This window comes from Mauremys reevesii, linkage group 12 (assembly GCF_016161935.1).
Source record: "Mauremys reevesii isolate NIE-2019 linkage group 12, ASM1616193v1, whole genome shotgun sequence".
NCBI lineage: Eukaryota > Metazoa > Chordata > Testudines > Geoemydidae > Mauremys > Mauremys reevesii.
Window position 1 is genome coordinate 9,768,151 of NC_052634.1, and position 20,527 is coordinate 9,788,677.

At 44.8% G+C, this 20,527-nt stretch overlaps 1 protein-coding gene and 1 long non-coding RNA gene across 2 annotated transcripts in view; one reads left to right on the forward strand and one right to left on the reverse strand.

The window, feature by feature from the left end:
* LOC120375767 overlaps positions 1–13,036 on the reverse strand; it is a 105,680-nt gene extending 92,644 nt beyond the window's left edge. Inside the window, exons 1-2 of the long non-coding RNA XR_005586765.1 lie at positions 12,976–13,036; positions 5,813–6,021 (exon numbers count right to left, since the gene is read on the reverse strand). This is a non-coding gene — a long non-coding RNA (uncharacterized LOC120375767). The remainder of the gene's footprint in view (positions 1–5,812; positions 6,022–12,975) is intronic.
* Positions 13,037–13,255: 219 nt separating this feature from the next.
* On the forward strand, positions 13,256–18,529 carry LOC120375912 (fibrous sheath CABYR-binding protein-like). Its single transcript, XM_039496933.1, has 2 exons — positions 13,256–13,462; positions 14,943–18,529. The coding sequence occupies exon 2, from the start codon at positions 15,122–15,124 to the stop codon at positions 18,527–18,529; it is 3,408 nt and encodes a 1,135-aa protein (XP_039352867.1). The 5' UTR covers positions 13,256–13,462; positions 14,943–15,121.
* Positions 18,530–20,527: the final 1,998 nt, after the last annotated feature.

Sequence of the window (20,527 nt, forward strand, 5' to 3'; positions counted from 1 at the left end):
GTCACTTGACCTATCTAAAAAGAAGATCAGCATTTTTGTTCTTGTAACATTGGGACAGGGCATGTTTCATGAGGCCCTTGGTGATGATAATTTTTGCTTTCACGGTGGCTAACAAACAGTTATTATTTAACAAATGTATTCATTCATTTTGCTTAGGAAGTACCTATCCAAGGCTCTAGGTGCTTGTACAGTATAAAAATTCTGTTGGATCTCCCCAAAATCGCCTCCACCCAGCCAACTGCCTTTCATAAAACCCGCCATCTACCCCCTACCATCAGCCAATTTACTGGAAAGAAAAATTCTTCCTCCTCAACTTACTTATGCCACCCTCAATCCACCACTCTAGGGAAAGCCTGGGAAAGCAGATAAGCCTTGCCTTTTGCCATCACAGCCAACAAATCCGGACTCTGTTGGACCAAGGAAAGGGAGTAAATTCCTGAGTCATGGCCATAGTGAATGTTTTATCACCAGCTGTGTCCCACTGTAAAGAAGGGCCTTGCTAGGTACTAGTACAGTTAAAAAGCCATAGAACTAGAGGTGGGCTTGAGCCAGAACTCCAGCTCTGACCCTCCTCTCAGCCCCGTGAACTCAGGAGAGGTTCAGTTCCAGACCTCTTTGTGGGTTGGGCATTGCCTACACTGTTTTGACTTCAACAGAGTTGCTCCACATTTACACCAGTATAACCGAAAGCAGAATTTGCCCCAACACATTAAGCCTCATGACAGCCTTGTGAAATAAATAAGTATGATTGTCCACATTTTGCAGACAGATATGCTGAGGCATGGAGAAGTAAAGTGACTTAACACACAGGGTGTCTGTGGCAGAACTGGATTTTTGAACCCTTGACTCTCTGTCTCCTGATCTGACCATTGGACCTCATTAACTAGCACATCATATTGAACCTCAAATGGTCAGTTGTTCAGATCAGACAATAACTATATAGGTGTTTGGCTGCTTTATACAAATGATCTGAAGCACTTGATTTCAGACTGTCGGACTGGAAAACTCATGAGAACAGATTTTCTTATTAGATTTATGATTATCATTTATACTAATAATAAATATTTAGCACTTGTACGTACCACTTTGTGAACTGCCAAGTATATTATTTATTGTCATTATTGTTAATTTCAACAAACATTAAATGGCTAATTAAGATTTCTGATGCTTCCAGTCAGGCAAGAACCAAGCCCTTGGGATGGTGGCTTCCTGTGCTTTAGTACAACAGGACCCTGCATACTAATTGGTGCCTCTGGTAACTACCTCAGTGCAAAATCATCATCATCATCATGCAGTGATGCCCTGATCCTGCAAAGGCTTATGTGTGTGCTTAAAGTTATGCACCTATGTGAGTAGCTTGCTGAAGTAAAATATAAGGGTCTGCTTCTCGTTTATTTTAAAGCCTTTTTACCCCACTCTGGCAGTGCAAAGAGGTCTTAAAGTGGGTGCAAATATATTTAATTCCCACTTTAAGCCTCCTTTACTCTGCTACAGTGGTGTAGAGGTGCCTCGGTGAGAATGTGAATCAGGCCATTGGCACAAAGGTATGACACAAGAACACAAGTAATGTTGAAAGTAATGAAAAGTTATCCACACATTTCTGAATCCTTGCAAAGCTTCAATTTCCAGCTATGATTGAAGGATTGGAGTGCTTATTTTCTCTGGCCCAGTTTCCCCATCTTTAGATAAGCTCCACATCAAATGGTCCCACAATAAGCATACACAGAGCAAGAAGCTTCTGTACAACCTGCAGATAAAGAAACTCTCAGCAGGTGGGGGCCACGTTAGCCAGGCCCCTAATTGCACTCATACCCACAAATGCGTGCTAACCAGAGAATCTTTTCTACCACACTCGGGTGAGCCTGGCTCAGGAGCATTAGTAACAAAAAACTTTTTTTCTTTTCAAACAGAAAAGTCCTAATTTTTTTCTTTTGTTGACCTTCTCCTGTCAGATGCATCATGGAGATTAGTGCACAAATCTAAAGCTCCTGCATTGCTCACAGTAAAGTGCTACAGAATGCGTTATCTCCCTAGCAATGTACTTCACAGGGCTTGAACCTGTAAATCAAGGATAATCAAACACTGCTCTGGAGTGTGCTGTGGGCTAGACAATTCCTCAGCAGAGAAAATGAGGCTGTGACGTGTGTAACTCTGCAGAGATAAAGATATTGGACCAGATTAATCCCTGGTGCAGACCTATTGGCTTTGGAGGAATTACATTAGAAATAGATTTGGCCCATAGCAAACAAGGAAGATGAGGCATGTGGGGTCTTGTAAGTGTAGGAGCTTATCTATAATGCCCCATGCAGTATCTTTTGAGGCGTTAGCAAGCAAGGAAAAGCTGGCAACAGCTGGCCTCTCTGGGCATGGATGGCTTAGATCCTGGATAAGTCTTGTCATTGCTCTCACTGGCAGTTCCATTGTCACACAGTCAGTGCTTAGAGCTGGGTAAATGGTTCACAGAGAACAAATAATCTAACACCTTTTGTTCCATTGCCACTGTGATTTTATGAATTTGTCCACTATCCTGATTGATTCAATAAATATTCCATATGCTCCAATGCCAGCCGGTGAGCTGCTCACCAGCTGCGTTCAACACATCTATTACTTACTCTGTCATTGTTCACTTTAGTCACGTTACACCAGTGTAACCCCATTGACTTCAGTGGTGTTACTCCTGATTCACACCAGTGTCAGTGAGAAGAACCAGGCCTCTTTTGCCCAGGCTTCCATCATTACCCAAGCTGCATGGTGGTGGCAATTGTTTTGAAATTACAAACCATAGAATTAAATCTTGATGCCTAAACCCATTGTAGTTCTGTGCAGCCTTTCTTCAATGCATTATTACGTGCATTTTTAAGGATACACTTATACACTGCTGGCTGCTGCTTACTTCTTAATGTTATTATGTTTAGGGATTGTTTACTCACTTGTAGCCTTAAGCAGAAATTAATTAACAAAACCCTCCTGTGAACATCTCCTGTATGTGGCAGCAGCTTCTATTGCCTGATTTGAAGGCATGTTTTCAGACATGGGTGTGATGTGGTTGACGGAGCAATGGCTGCAAGGAACACTCTTAGCTTTTAATAAGCCGGAATTTGTACATAAAGAAAATATCTGCGGGAGGGCAGGCACAATGACATACGGAAGGCTCTCCTTGGAACATGGAGGAGCAAAACAGCATGCAGTGTCTTATGGGAGTTTGGTGGCCTCAGCCTAGGTACCTGATTGTCAGGTATGCTAAAGCCGCTTTACATCGTCCTGGAAGTGTAAAGGACCCTTATAGTATATAAAAATCAGGCCTTTAATTCTCCAGGGAGCTCCAGCTCACCACCTTTCACCAGCTCTTAAGTCATTTAGAATCTGATGCAGCACCCAATAAAGTCAATGGAAAGACTCCCAACAAACACCAATGTGTGGTGGATGAAAATGAGAAATGAAAGAAGGAAAATAAGAGAAATGAGTTGGTTGAGCTTTTGCTTCTTTGTTGTTATTTGTATTTTCAACCTATTGAAGCAGTGAATGAAAGAGCATTCAAAGAGGAAAATGATTCTCATTTCAGCTTAAAAGCCACAAGTGAGCAAGGGAAACTATACAGAGTTGTTTGTTTATTTTTATTTTCACTGACAGTTACAGAAGTAAGGAAAAGGCTAATTTTCTATAGCAATGGGCACAACCAGGGTGTTTTGTTTTTGCTTTCATTGTGGTTGGTCATGTTTCAAGTTAATTAAAAAACCTACTATCCTCCCTGGCAAAGAGTCTATTTGGCCCATCTATAATTATGAACTCTGAATTTCGCTGCAGCCTGAGCCCTAGGAATTACTGAAAAATTAGCCCAGCCTTCAAAATGGGTGCCCTAAATCTGCCATCAAAACCAGGATTTGTACGGAGGTAGCATCTGGATAGGGCCACGAACTTTTATAAGTTAAATAGCAAGGGGATCATTGATTTTCCTAGCACTGAGAGGAGTTTTATCCATCTAATTCTTATTAATTAATGGGAGTCATGTGGCAAAAGCCCCACATATCACTTTGGAAAAATGGAAGTTAGTATCACTGAGAACAACTGTCTGTCTCTTCTTTGGCCCTCTAAATAATAAGGTCCTAATTCTGCTCTGGTTTCACCCCATGCAACTCATTACAAGTAAATTAAATTGCATGGGCATAGGGCAGAACTGGGACCTACATTGGGGCTTGGAGAAAAGAAAGAAATAGAAAAGGAGAGCATTGTGAAAGAGACACATGGAAAGAGAGAGAAGGTGAACAGTAAAACTGATCTCACGAATTGCAGATGGAATGTTTGTACAATCCAATTTATGAAGAACAGTAGGAAGGCAATTTGATGACACTGCTGTTGGCTGGGAGAGTTATTGGCTTGTTTAGGAATCTGGCAGCTGGAAGAGATATTTCACCCTCGCCCCGAGACCATTGCAGGCAACAGCATTGTGCCAGCCTGATGCCAGAAACCCAACCCAGGTATTGGCTGCTCTGGCAGCAATAGATCTTGCAGCCCATTGTAAAGCAGGGCATAAATTCAGAGCAGGGGAAGCAGCCATTCTGACAGAGTGGTGTAACATGTGGCAGCTTGGCTTATTTATTTGTAAACAAAATCACCTTTTGGGAATTTGAAAGATGAACCTGAAATCATCTGGGATGTTCTTGGTGTGGTTTGGATTTTCTCCCTAGGTATCTATAACTATATTTTTGCCCTACTAGATATGGCAATGGCAGTTTATTGAGGATTATGTGCCTCTCCCAGGCTAAGGAAAGAGGGCACAGACAAACAGAGGCTGCTTCCAGAGGATACAGGAAGCATGGTAAAAGTCAGGAATGGTTCCAATGCAAGCTGCAATCTAACACTTCCTTGTGCATGCAGCAGGAAAAGGGGTTGGAGAGCGTGAGGGAGTTGAGCATCATCTCTAGAGGATAAAAGGAGTGCAATATCCAAAAGAAATTCTCATTGCTCATCTGGGGTGAGAGTCAAACAATTCAGAATAGCACCATCTGCACCAGCTCCCCAGGTATTCATATAGTCTATCCAGGGGCATGTCTATGTGGCAAATGGTAGACATGTGGGGCAGATTACTGCAAATCTCTGGGTATGCCAAATACATGTGTGGGGACATGGTATACCTGTATATGTGTGGGACAAAGAGGAGCTTGTGTGATAGATTCTCCCCTTGCATTTTCCAGGTTTCCGGGAGATACCAGTGGGGGTTGGACGCACCACCCATTTCATCAGATGAGAATGGTTCCTGATTTGTCCAGTCCCATCAGTATCAAAGGCCCAACACAGAGCAATTAGCCCACACTACCCACTCCTACCTCCTCTGCAGCACAACATGCACAGGACTCAGAGAACCAACCCTGAATGGTACAGCCATAGTAACCCTGTCCTTTCATCTTTTCCCCTGGGATTGTTTTGGGAACAAGGAGCTCTCCATGGCAGGAATCATCTCTTTGTTATGTGTGTGTACAGTGCCTAGCAAAATGGGGCCTGGATTCACAAGTGGGTCCCCTGGCACTATTGTGATGTTATTAATAATAAAAATGAACAAGCCTGATTCCTCACTGCTTTGCACCTTGTGGAGACATACAGTGAGACTAGAAGCATCAGGGCTGTATTGTCAATTCTACTGGAGTGTTTGGCATGAATCTAGTAAGTACATCACTGCTGGGCCCTCTGTGTGTTTTTTAGCTTAATCCATATTAAAATGCTCTTTCTCTGGGATCCAGTTAGCATAGCACCTGCTAAAGCCCTGAATCCCAGTGTCTCAGGAATTGCTAGCCAGAATCCTATCAACACGACTTACTGTTGAGAGTGCACTGCTGAAAGGTGGACCATGCAGACCCCTCCTTGGATTCAGTGATTGCGACCTCATTCCATCACTTCCCCTGGCTGTGAGCCCACGGTGACCATGACAACTCAGATCAGATATTAGCCAATGCACACTGCTTGCCTTGACCACTAACCCCCAGTAGTATGGCCGTCTCGATGTCACAGAACTTCGTAGCACAGCGCCTGCAGGATAAGAGCAGAAACAACACAACTGGCTGTGAAATCTGCTACTAGAAATCACAGCAGGAAACTAGCACAAAGCCCAAAACACATGAGCAGCATCGTTTGGGGGCATGGAGGAGCAGAATCCCCAGCAATTCTGTCAGGTTTCTAGGCCAAGGATGTGACTTCCTATGACATACAAACAAGTTACCTTGCTCCCTTAGAGCTACTGCTGTTCCACTCCTCACTTCACACGTATCCTTATGGACATGCTGATTGCCTCTCCTAGGGCATACACCATTGGATAGTGGGCGATGAATTTTATTTGACTTTAGCTCATATGCTAAAGGACTTCAGGTTGAACACCCTAAACTTGGAAAGACTGAGGGGGTGGGGGAAGCGTTGAGAGACAGAACTATTTTCTGATCTAATTCAGAGAATGGATGGGATGCAAAATGAGTTTCATGAAGGATAAAAGCCCTGGAGGTGCTTTACCGTGTCACACTGTATCAGACTTCATTGAGCAGCCACTGCATTAACTCCATTGTACAGTGTGATTTATATTCCTGATACTTCCATTTCCAGTAACACTTAAAATCAATCCACCAGCACTCCTACCCTCACAAATATAATGAAGGAAAAAGCTACCACTAAAATGTATTTATTTATTTAAAATAGCATTTGAATCATATAAGGCTAAAAACAAACCTTCCTGGTATAGTAACTCAGAAAAGTAAATTATTCAAATGTCCCGGTAGCCTCAGTAAACTTTACTGCTAGAGAAGGAACACCCCATGGAAGAGAGACAGCCCCATTTACAACTTCCTGCATGACTCTTGTTGTCTCAGGAGAGGGAGTTTCCTCTAGTTTCAGACCTTCTGGTAAAAGCCAGCAGCCAGTAAGGGGACAGAACCCCATCTTGATCTTATATTAGGCCTACACAGACCCAATCGCGGCCCATTCTGAGCTCTGTTGCATAAAGTAACAGCATCAGGGTTTGGGTAAGATTACATGCCCCAGTTGGCTGGACTTTCTATTGAAGTTATCCAGGTCTCGATGCCTTTTTCTCCTTTCACTCACCCTGATTTTATACTAATGCAATTCCATTGACTGAAATCAGGGCCGGCGCTTCCATTAGGTGACCCTAGGCGGTCGCCTAGGGCGCCAGGATTCGGGGGACGACATTTTGTGCGCTCCCAACCGGGCCCACGGGAGCTTCCGGTTCTGCTCCTGTCGCGCCGCTGAAGAAGGACCTTCTGCCAATGTGCCACGGAAAACAGCGGCAGGCAATTGAGCAGCTCAATGACTGCCGCTGTCGCCTGCGGCATTTCGGCAGCTGGTCCTTCTTCGGCGACGCGATGGGAGTGGAACCAGAAGTTCCCACGCGCCCCGTGGTGAGTGCACAAAATGCCGCCCCCCGAATTCTGCCTAGGGCGCCAGAAATTCTGGCGCCGCTCCTGACTGTAATGAGGTCACACTTTCTGACTCTGGTGTACCTGAGAGGAGGTTTAAGACCTGGGCACCTCTTTTGCTGGACTCCTATGGCAAAGTGGTGGGGTTTCTAGAATACTGCTACCAAGCATCACTGGAAAATGTGGGGGGGGGTTGTTGTTTTTTTTCTATTTCAGCAGATACAACAATGCAGATGAATAAACAAAATGCTTCCACCGTCTCTCCCATGAAGTGGATCCCTAAAGCTTCTCACTAGACATGGACCTCACAAACTCCAAGCCAAAACTGCACATTCCCAAAGTTAGTTGGATCAAGAGGGACAGTTAAATGGGGTGTGTGACTAGGAGAACTAACCACCTCCTCCGTCTCGAGACTCAGATCTGTTGGGCCTGACATTCCACTGCCCCACATCTTGTGTCGTCATTTAGACAAGCACAGAGTGGGTTTAAAGTGCTTCAAATAAGCGTGGCAGCATTTTACACCCATTGAGTCCAGGTATAAATGATGCCACCAGGTGACAAGCAGCCTGAATGGAGCTCCATGAAGTATAGTTACAGTGCTGCATTGACAGTGGTGTTATCCATACCTTGACAGGGAGTTCAGCAATATCGCACTCTGCCCTTTTCTCCCACAGCCCTTCCATCTTCCCGCTTTCCTAGAAGACACTGTTTGCTGGCCTTTGGGGGTGATGAGAGAGGCATTAAGGAATGTTGTAGGATGTACAGGGACTGGTAACACAATTAGTGGCCTGGCTGGGTGTCAGAGCTGGCGTCCAGCCATTCATATCATTCTAGCAGAGCACAAACTGCAGAATTACACTCCACAATCCTGTTAGCTTTGACCTCGGCATTGATTTCCGCAGCGTGGTTACATCGAATTACACAGACCCCCTGCACCTTTCGGCGACAGAGAGACTAATGTGATCTGGAAGTACTTCTGCCCTGTGCAGCAGTGTGGTCTAGTTGACTTTGGTAGAAGACGAGGAGCCTGGTTCTCAGTTACACTAAGGTCTCTTTATGCCATCCTGGCACCCTTAAAGTGGATGGAAGCAGCCTCAAGTGGCTGGGGCAGGGGTGGGTGGAAGCAGCAAGGTCCTTCCCAGCCAGTGTAGAGCTTGTGTAAGGCATGTATGCTGCCCCTGTGCCCAGCTCCTGGCAGAGGGACCTGACAGAGTTCAGTTGGTGGGAGCAGAGGAGTGGTCAAAGCACACTGCACTACAGCTATTCTCTGCATTCCATCAGGGACCCTGGGAAGAAGCATGTAAGTCAGAGCAGCCTTGGTGCTCCTATAACATACAGCAGGAGCTAGACAGACTATAGAAAGGGCAAAGGTGACTTAAAGCCACCATTTCCCTTTCCCTCCCACTATTCCTGCCCCAAGTCCAGGAACAAAGGAACTGACAGTTGGGGCCTGGAAGTCAGGACTTCCTGCATTCTAATCTCAACTATGCTGCTGGTTCCCACTGCAGCTCTGGGCCTCTGTGACTCAATTTCCCTACCTGTATAATGGAGACCATGACAATGATTTCCCTCATGGGGGCAGCAGGGCTGTGAGGGGGAGTTAATTTCTGATAAATCGCTTAAGAATTATTACTGGGTGTGTTATTCATCTCCCCTCCCCCGGCCCTCACTGCTTCCCCAATGAATGCCAGCCTCATGAGAGCCAAGCATGTTGGCAAGGAGTGAAACCAAACCTGCTTCCTCTGTCTTGCCTATCACACAGAGAGCAACTATGTGACATGGCTTTGTGATGGAAGGCATTAAAAAGTAATTCTTCATTCTGAGCATTTGATCACAGGAATGTGAACTACAAATCAATGTCATGGCTCTAATCCTGGCGGAAAAGAACCCAAGCACAGAGTCCTTCAGCAATCCATCTCTCACCAACCATGAGCCTCCAGCATGACTGGGCCAGGCTCCCTTATAAGAACAGGCCAGGACATGCCAGCCATTCCATCTGCAGCTTGGGACACTGCCCTGGGTACTGTGGGTTAATCAATCAACTGGGCTTGAGCTTATCCAACTCCTGGTAAATAAACTGATGGTTCACAGGAGAAATAACAGAGGCTTAAATGATGCCAGCAGAGACCCAGCTGTGTTTTTCCTTGGGATTAATGACTGCCTCTGAGAGTCTTTGCTTTGGGCTGTTAACCCCATTTAGTCATTAATGTTCCAGGAAATTCAGACTGATCTGAGCTTATTATAATACGTAGCATTGTCTACTGGTGAGAGTAGAGAAGGACTTGAAATCAGAACCCAAATCTGCCTCCCCCTGCAGGTAACTCCTTGGGAAAAATTACACCCCTTCATCCTAATATGAAATTTGCAACAAAATGGCACGCTGCTGGTCACTTAGGGCCATATATACTTAGGTGCCTAAATATGCACTTAGTGGGATATTCAATTGCAACCAGGTGCCTAACTCTTGTTGAAAGGAAGGGGACTTAGGTACCAAGGTACTTTGGAAAATCCCACAGAGTGCTTGTCTGTATCTCTAGGCACCTAAATACTTTTAAAAATCTGTCCCTTAGGCCAAATAGTTCATAAGCACACTAGTTTTGGGATGTTCAATTTGAAGTGCTCAGGGCCGGATTTTAAGAGGTGTTGAGCACCTCTAGCTTCTACTGACTTTTAATTGGCTTTACTTCTGATTTACACCAGTGTATTTATCCAGGATGGGAGGTGATGTGCACTGATTCCTTAAAACTGTAGCAGGAAGCTAGGCAGGAGTGGGGTGGGGCAGAAGCTCTTCAGTGAAGCAGAGTGTGTATGTGTGAGCAAGACGTTTTAAGAATAATAGTAGAGCTGGTCAAAACTCAAAATTTCCCTTCCACGGAATTCTGATATTTTGCAATTTTCTTTCATCCTGAATTGGAATGAAAAGTAAAAAAAATCAAAATTTCCTATGAAACAAAAACTCCAAAAATGTTAGTTTTGGAAACATCGAAAAGGAACTTACCAAAACACTTGATTTCAATAAGGTTGAAGCAATACAATTTGATGAGGTTTTTTCCAACTACTTATATCATATTTACACTATAGTCTAAACAATATAATTGAAACAAAATGCTTCAACCTTATTGAAACAAAACATTTTCACAACTTTTCATCAACATTTTTGATGAAATCAGTATGTTACTGCAAAACATTTTGATTTTACTGAATAAGCATTTTCCTACAGGAAAACTGTCCCATCAGAATTTTTTTGACCAACTCAAGATAACCTTTATTTAGTCCAAAAAATTCCTTGTTTGGTGTTAAAAGAAAGCTAACTCTCTTCACGATTCTATTCCATTTTCACATGATATAGGAGATTTCAGCCACCCTAGAGGATCAATTCCCCAGTGAATGGTTAAAGTGGAAGAAGGAATAGTCCAGTTTTTGTAGTGTCTCCTGCTAGCAACAGCAGGCTTGGAAAGAGCCAATCTGTCCACTAGAGCTGGTCAATATTTATTGTTGAAATATTTTTTGAAAATAAATTAATTTTGGTCTGAATTTTCTTTCTTTTTCCCATCGAAATCTGAGAACCAAAAATTAAAAACTTTATTAGTAACTTTTTTTGGTTTTCAGGAAGTATTTTTATTATGTTACACATTTTCACTTTACAAATACCAGATTTCAGTTTAAGATTTGGGGGGGAGGGTATTGAGGAAAATGAAAAACATTTAAAATTTCCCACAAAAAATAACTAGCACTTTTTGACCAGCTTTACATTCCACCCCACTGAGTGAGGGAGTTGGAGCTGTGCCTGATGGGAGGAAGAAAGCTAGAAAGGGGATAGAAGGGGTAAACTGGCATGTTCAGTGTAGAAATAGTGGGTTTAGTCTTTATGTGGGTACAGTAGGGAATGGGATGAGACATAAAACACAAGGTTCTGTGAAGGTTTTATGGATGCCATGGCATGTTTTGCAATTGCAGGCTTCCCCCTTCTCCTTTAATTGTTCTGCACTCTGTATAATATGCTAGTTAGCTGCCACCATCCACCCCAGAACTAGCTGCATTTCATTGGTGATGTAGGTATATATCTTGTAATAAAGCATTTCGGGTTTATTCCAGGAGAAACATGCTGTACATATATAAAATATCATTTGAATTCAGAGTGGGTAGTGACCCTAATTAAAACTCACGTGCAGTTGTCATACTGACATATGCCATTGTAAACCTTTCAACCAACCATTTGCAAAGGGCCAGATGGCAATTCCTTTGTCTGTATTTATACTAATTTATTGGACTGATATAGCAACTTCTGATTGCCAGCTAGTGAGAGAAGGAAGTCATATCTCAAGGTTATGATGTAGTCAAAGTGACATATTTTACAACTATGATAATACAGTCAATAAAGAAAGTATTTTTAAAATGTGAGAAAACTCTCAAATTACTTAATTTTCATATGGTATATCCCAGTAGGACATACAAATTAACTAATGCCAATTTATGATGACTATAATAATACCTTACCCTCAAACAACACTTTCAACCAACAATTTCAGGGTGCTTTACAAATATTAGGGACCTGATTTTCAAATATGCTCTGCACCCTGAGCTTGCAATGGAGTTTGGAGCATTCTGGAAATCAGGCACTAATTACCTAAGTCTTACAATGTCCCTAAAAATAGCTAAATGTTATTATTATCCTCAATTGACAGGTGGGGAACTGAGGCAGAAAGCGGTTAAGTGACTTCCCCAGGTTCATACAGAAAGGAATAGGCAATATTGAGAAACAAACCCAGGTGACTTGATTTTCCATTCTTTACTCTAACAGCTATACCACATATCTTCCCAGGGATTTCCTAGATTGCTAAAGATTCCTACTTCCCACTAATATCTGCCTTGAAATCCAAGCTGCTCAGAGTAGAAAGAAAAAGCAGAATTTTAAAAGTTGTGGTTGCAGACTTCAAACAAAACAGTATCTTAACAAATAAAATAAACATGCCAGAGGGCATAAGGGTTTTAATAAAAACATCTTTTTCCTTGCCACATTTTGAGTGATGCACATACTTAAAAACACAGGAAAGCTAAATAAGGCTGTAGATGCATCACAGTGGTCTGACAGTATCACAATACCCATGACCTTTGCATTTATGATTGCCCGAACAACTTAAACTGCTCCCTTTGAATGGATGGGGTGTTCTGCCTGAGGAGAAATAGGGTTAGCCTTTGTGTTGGATCTTTTGGTTATAGTCAGCTATATACTTGGCTGACTGTTCCTTCAATCTGAGTTTACTGTTTCATCTTGATTGGCTGTACAATGCATAGATGCCTCTGGAGAGGGGCCTTGTAAATATTTAAAGAAATAAATCTGTGTGTATGTGGAATAGGAGTGCATTGGGGCTGAAAGATTCATATGGATAGATTTCCAAAAGATTTCAATGCCCAACTTCTAAGCACCTAAATATGTACCTTCATTTTCAAGTGTTCAGCTCCCAAGAGCACCTGTTCTCAGGGTGGGGGGGGGGGATGGCTGGGTGCTGAGCAGTTTCTAAAATCAGGCCATTTCTTCAGGTGTCTAAATGAGGACACTGACCTCTTACCATCTGGCTAGCAGGTTTGATCCATCCAACTCCAACAACCTCAACAGCCTCCAATATTTACCCAGGAAATATCTATATTAGTGGGGGGCAATGCTGGTTTGTTCTAATCACCTGGGCTCCTTGGGATTTCAACCATAAGCCATCATGAGACTGATTCTCCCTTGCCATCTTGGGCCATCATTCACACCTGTGCAAGGTGAATGTAAAAATGCTACCATATCAGATTGGCTGGATTTTTATACTTACCTTCCAGAACAGGGAATGATAACAAAAGGTGTAGGGCAGGAAAGGATCAATCCCTGCCTATGGTAAATGGGAGAATGGGGTTGAGAAAACAGTGATTAGGTGGAACTAAAGATTAGGGAAATTGTGGGGAAGGAGTTTGGTGTGGCCACCAAATCCTATTTAAGGGCAGCTAGGAAGCTAGTGCTATTGAGGTGCCAGCAAAAGGAGCTTGACCTGCTTTGAGCTACATTTTATGTAGGTATATATTTTTTCCCTTAATGTATTAGACTTGATGGTTATCCAGGTCTAGGATTGTACAGGTGTAGATTAAAATAGGATCAATTGGGTATTTTAATTTTCAGTTACTCTCGAGTATGGACAAAGCATGAAAGTGCTTTGAAATAAGGGGAAGTATTTTTGTTAATTTAATCTTAGTAAGTCTGTTGATTGTTTTGGGGGTTAGTCGAGTTAATTTATACTTGTTCTTCTTGATTTTCTTTTTGGGGTGGAGGGGTTGTCCAGAACACCCTCTTAGATTAGGGGAAAGTAGGTTTAGCCATGATAGCAACTAAGCAACCCACTTCCACCTGGAGGTGGGCTGAAAGGGTGTCAGGATAAAATAACAGCTGTGTCACTTTGATTTGACAGTATACTTTCTTTTGTTCATACTATAAAGCTAAGACTGCTACGGGAGCATTGACTGAATTCTGTTCTGCCTCCTGTGTTGTCAATAAGTGCTGTTTTATAGATGCTTTGGGACAAACTTTCTGCTAGTATAAATGGATGAGAAATGGAATTATTCCTCAAGGTTAAATCTCTCTTACACTGGCAGAGAATATGGGCTTTTTTGCCGGGCTTTCTGTAAAAGAGAACTTAAGTTAAGGTGGCAGACATCCATAGTTTTGTTTCTAATACTATCTCTTGGATTGTTCTTCTTAAATCAGTTCTTAATCCTGGAGCCTGTCCACTAATACTGTATCTTAACTCCATTTTCTTACTCTATTAGCACTTTAAAAGGCTGTAACTCATGATACTTCCCGGGGGTTGCAGTAACTGGAGGCTATCCCTAAAGCTTGATTCTCTGCAGCCTTGTCTTTTGACCATGATCACCTGTGTGAAGGAGCGTATGTTGCTACAATGTGAGTAGAGCATACCTGTTTGGCCTGTTCCACTTGCAGTGTAAATGAATACACAAGGTGAAGGGCAGAAGAGAATAATGTTCTCGAGTCTTATCTAGATTAAACATGTATCAGTGTAACTAAAATTGATTTAATTATATGCAGACCCACCTGAATGGGTTTAGCTCAGTGTAGTAAGCTGGAAAAGAGCTGAATAACTACTTAAATGTAGGCATATATCCCATATGTGCTAGGACTGAAGCACTTGAGAAAGATCTAAGACTTTGCTATTAGGTACAAGCCTATAGAAGTGGTCCAAAATCACTAGTCACCTGAGAACTTGGTTGATGTACTTGTCCTTTAAACATAATGCAATAGGCACTAAAACTGGAAGAGACTGTTCAGAGCTTAGATTCTTAAAATAAAAAGGGGAGAGAGGCAAAGGGGGATGACTTAGTAGGTCAAAGGGGCTAGATAAGAGGGACGGGAACAGAATCTCTCAGCGGAGGGACTGACCCTAGGGTTCTGCTGGGGCCAGCTGTCCCTGGAGAGAGAAGCTTATTGTACTAACTGGCTAGCATGTGTGGGTGTTAATGGAAGTTTTTCTTATCTTGTAGGTGAGATGCTTGTCACTGGTTCCTAGGACACTACAGACACATGACAGAAGCTTGGTACTTTGTCTCCTTCATACCAGTAAAGACCCTTTGCCTCCAGTGCTGGTGCCTACAAAAGGGTGGGTTAGTCCTCTCCATCAGACTGCGGTTGGTTCTTGTGTTGCTACAGCAGAGCTCCCACCATGGGGAGCAGACTTGGCAAAAGGAAGCATCTTGGTGTACCTGACAAATCTACAGACCAGAAGGCTGAGAAGGCATCCATGGAGATGGAAGGGACCCCACAAAAGTCACCTGAGACCCATTTTTCTGCAGAGACAGCACTAGATGCCACCCAAGTCATGGGCAAGGCCCACTGCACTGAAGAGCCTGCACCAGGGACCACAGAAGAAATTGAGATCCAGACTGCCACAGAGCATGGTGAGGCCCAGCCCAGTGCAGAGACTACTGAAGGGAATGAGTCACAGCCAGAAGCACAGATGCCACTGGCAGTTCCCCAAATCACCGAGACCCACCTTGATACGGAGACTTCAGAACACACTGGTGAGGCACAGCTTGTTGAGGAGAGTTCATTAGATCCCACAGATGAGACTGAAGCTGCCACGGAGCATGATGAGCCTTCTCCTACAAGAGAGACCACAGAGATGACTGAAACCCAACTTAATGCACTGCACGACCAAGGGACGGAGGCCCAGTTTGCGGGTGAGATTCATCCCATTGAAATTAGTGTATTGAAGATTGAGGGCCAGCCTCCTGAACAGAACAGAGAAGAAACTGAGGTGCCGGTTGCAATGCCAACCATGCAAGAGGCTCTCGGAGAGGCCGAGCCTGCTGCACAGACCCCAGAAATGATGGGTGAGGCAGAGTCCACTGTAGAGACTGCACGAGCCTCCACAGACGTGATAGCAGCTCAGCTTGCTGTGCAGGACACACAGCTAGGTGAGATGCAACTTGCTGAAATGGGTGAGTCCCAGAAAGTAACTGATGATGCTGAGGTCTGTTCTACTGCAGAGCCTGTGGAGGTGACTGAGGCACAACCTGCTTCCCCAAGCACATACAAGAGCCTCCAAGACACTGAGGGGTCCCAGCCTCTTCCAGAGAAGTCTCTAGACCCCACAGAAGTGAGTGAGGTGCCTAGTGCAGAAACCACCAAAGGGAATGAGTCACAGCCAGAGGTACAGATGCCACCGGCAGTCCCCCAAATCACTGAGACCCCACTTGACACAGAGACTGCAGAACATACTGGTGAGGCACAGCCTGTTGAGAAGAGTTCATTAGATCCCACAGATGAGACTGAAGCTGCCACGGAGCACGATGAGCCTTCTCCTACAGGAGAGACCACAGAGATGACTGAAACCCAACTTAATGCACTGCACGACCAAGGGATGGAGGCCCAGTTTGCGGGTGAGATTCATCCCATTGAAATTAGTGTATTGAAGATTGAGGACCAGCCTCCTGAACAGAACAGAGAAGAAACTGAGGTGCCAGTTGCAATGCCAACCATGCAAGAGGCTCTCGGAGAGGCCGAGCCTGCTGCACAGACCCCACAAATGATGGGTGAGACAGAGTCCACTGTAGAGACTGCACTAGCCTCCACAGACATGATAGCGGCTCAGCTTGCTGTGCAGCACACACAGCTAGGTGAGATGCAACTTGCTGAAATGGGTGAGTCCCAGAAAGTAACTGATGATGCTGAGGCCTGTTCTACTGCAGAGCCCGTGGAGGTGACTGAGGCACAACCTGCTTCCCCAAGCATGTACCAGAGCCTCCAAGACACTGAGGGGTCCCAGCCTCTTGCAGAGAAGTCTCTAGAGATCACAGAAGTGAGTGAGGTGCAAAGTATTGCACGAGCCATAGAGGAGACTAATGAGGGCCAGCGAATTGCACAGGCCATAAAGGCTAAAGTCTGCTCTCTTGAACAGACTTCTCAGAAGATGACAGAAATAATGATTGGGTCACAGTCTGCTGCAGTGACCACAGAGTCTGGTGAGGCTCAACCCATTGAGCCTCCTAGCATTGCAGAAGTGGCTGAGGCGCAGAACGCCACCAAGAACAGTGAGGACCAACCTTCATCAGAGACCACAGAGGTGACTAGAACACCGCCTACCACACTACATGTACGAAAGACCAAAGCAGTGGCTGGTGAGGGCCAGCCTGCCATTGAGACCTCAGAGGTAATGGCTGACCCCCAGCCTACTAGGCTAGGCAAGCCAGACACCAAGGCCCACAAAACTGTACAAAGCACAGAAGAAACTGGTGAGGGACCAACTGCTCTGCCAGCCGTGCAAGGCATCCTGCAAGAACTGCTGCCCGCTGGTGAAACGGTACAGCTCGTAGAAGAGAGCCTGCATGTGACTGGTGGGACCCAACTTCTTGCAGAGACCGAGTCCCAGAATACCACAGAGAACAACAAGGCCCATCCTATTCCGGAGACTGAGGCAGCGTCTGTCCCAAACACACACACTCCTCAGGAGCTTGGTGCACGGCCAACTGGAGAGACTCCAAAAGCAGCTGAAGGGAAGTCTTCTGAAGACATGGTGCTAGATGCTGCCAAAGTAAACGAGGCTCCACCTGCTGGGGAAAACCAGGCCCATCCCAACACCAAGGTCAGAGAAGCAATGGAGGCACAGGCTGCTGGCACAGACACACAGGAGAGTCACCAAGAGGCTGAGACCATGAAGGAAACTGTGACCCAATCTACTGAATGGAGCATGCCAGAGGGTGGTGGGGCTCAGCCTACTGCAGAAGCAGCTAGGGTGCAAACTGCTGCACCTATTGCACAGAAGTCTGAGCCTGCTACAGGGACGACAGCCGGTAATGGTGAGTTCTGTCCTATTGTGCAGGCCACAGAAGAGATGGCGGTTCCCCCTGTTGCAGAGACTGTGATACACACTGCTGTCCCAGCCACACAAGAGCTAGCCCAAGACTCTAGTGAGACGCAGCCTATTGGACTGCATGTGCAAGAGACTGTGCAGCAGACTGGACCTCAGACAGCTGAAGTGTACACAGCACTAAGCATTCTAAAGTTTATTAAAGAGATCACTGAGGCTGCTGCTAAGATCACAGAAGAAAATGAAACCTGTCCTATTCCAGGGACTGTGCTGGAGACCCCAGAAGAGGCTGAGTCTCTGCAATCATTGATGGAGACCACAGATTTAAAGATGAAGACGGGTCAAGAGCCTCAAATCGCAGCTAATATAACAGGCCAGGAAGGAGGGGAACATGCAGCAATAAGCAAGGAAGAAATTCTGAAAGCTTCTGAGACAGAGATCTCTGTAGATGCTGAGTCAGAGCTACAGCAATACACTGAGCAAGAAGATCCATCTGCTTCTCTTGGTGCCAGCTGTGAGCTCCCTCAGACACTGAAGCCCAGTAGTGAGACACAAGCTTTCCAGCCTCTGGAATCCATAGTGACTGCAGTAGATGAGAGAGGAGTCCAAGGGGAGCCTAAACAGACTCTTTCAGCTTTTGAAACTCAAGGCAGAAAGGGGGAAATGGTCCTACATTCAGACTGTGGACCTACTGGCAGTGAAGCTGTGCCTTCAAAGGAGATCTCTGCAAGAGAAGCATCTGATCTTATTCATATGGCCTGAGAGCCTCTATTCCCAGCAGAAGAGAAACTGGATCCCAGCAACAGTGGCAGCCCAAAACAAATGAACAGAGTTCCTGTACCTGAGCTGTGCTATATGCCTTGCCCAAAATATCCCATGAAGCTGCGGTTGTGTAGAATTCAGATATAGTATAATGGGAATTCTGCCAATATTAGTCTCATCTTTTATAGATGGTAACAACTGAAAACAGCTCATCTGTGTCTAACGTTCTGTTAACGTGCTGTCTGTAGGAGAGTGTCTTCCCTTATTAAGTAACGTGTATTAAGAATGCCTTGCAGAAGGCTGAAATACCAGCTGGACCTCCAAAGTCTATATTTTAACACCTTAATTACCATTCTCCCTATTGCGTACACCCTTCACAACACTGAACACTTAAGTTTTTAATCCCTCACTATCTTCTGGGTAATGAATATTCTCACCTGAATTAGCCTACAGAGAGCTGTCAAGCTAATGCACATACCATTCACTTCTCATTAGAATTTGAGGTCCACTTTCTGACAGATACCTAAAGGCCACTTAGTATTGTAGAATAAGCTACTGAAATTATGTAACTGTCTAACCATTGCAAGTTAACATGCATCCATACTACACACAGTTGGGAAGAGGATACACTTGAGTTCAGAGACAAGAAGAGGAGAGATGAGCCTGTGTATTGTACTGTCAAATGCTAGACTTGTTTTAATGTTTGTGTCAATAAACAGTATTTTATGCTCATCACTCAGTGTCTCAACACATTGCTCATCTTGTCTGCCCTTCTGTTTTCTACATAACTATTGCCCTTTGCGTGAACAGGGAGGCTTTGCTGCATGTTAACCAGCCTATTGAGAGTGCGACTTGTACTATTACAGAATCCGAACTAGAAAGGGGCCTGGGTGCTCCTTAGCAGGGCCGGTGCAAGGAAGTTTTTGCGCTCTAGGCAAAACTTCCACCTTGCCCCCACTCTCCCAGCCCTGCAGCACCTCCCTGCCCACCCCCTCCACCCTGAGGCACCCTCCCCGTGGTAGCTCTCACCCCTGCCCTGAGGTGCTCCCCATGGTACCTCCCCCACGCCCAGGGAGCTGTGCAGCACCTCCCCACCCCAGCTCACCTCTCCGCCTCCTCCCCGAGCACGCCACCCCGGCTCTAATTCTCCTCCCAGGCTTGCGGCGCCAAACAGATGATTGGTGCTGCAAGCCTGGGAGGTGTGAGAAGGGGATCAGCTACTGCGCGCTCGAGGAGAAACGCTTTTTAAAAAAAAATTGGGGCACCAAAAAGCCGTGCCCTCCAAATCTTGGCACCCTAGGCAACTGCCTAGTTTGCCTTAATGGTAGCACCGGCCCTGCTCCCTGGTAGCAAAGGCTGGGACTTTCAAAGCAGCCTAATGGAAGCTGGCTTGTCCAACTCCCTTAACAAATGCCCTTAGGCTACTCTGAAAATTCCTGCCTTAGTCAAGACTGGAGTTTTGCCAAATGCTTCAGGGCTTATCTTAAAAACAAAAGTTGTACTGACTTAATTATACCTGTGTAATTTTAAAACCGTGTAATGGCCCACCTCCCTAGTGTGGCTGTGGTTATCCTAGCATAGCTTACACTTCCCTGGGAAGGAGAATGAGCTAGAGTTGTAGAAAGAACATCTGAGTTATACCCGCATAAACATAATAGTTAGTAGTACAAAAACTGTAGAGCCAGCTTCATATTGACAAGGCGCTCAATCAAAACAAATCTAACCAGTAGTGTCAGATTTGACTAGTCTGAGCCTACAGCAGCAATACTATTGTTGCTGCTGTAACTGAAGTAGCCCACCTAGCTACCTAAATTAGTAAGAGGTTAGGGAGTGATTTTTTTTTTCCTGCCCTGCCCCCATCAACTACTCAACACACTGAAGAGCCTTTCTGTCCATAGGATGGCAGCTCCAGTGCAGCTATGCCTGTCTGACCTACGTCTAGTTTCTTGGACATTAGTGAACTTCTGCCTCCTCATTCCTTTGGTAATTCTTTTAAAA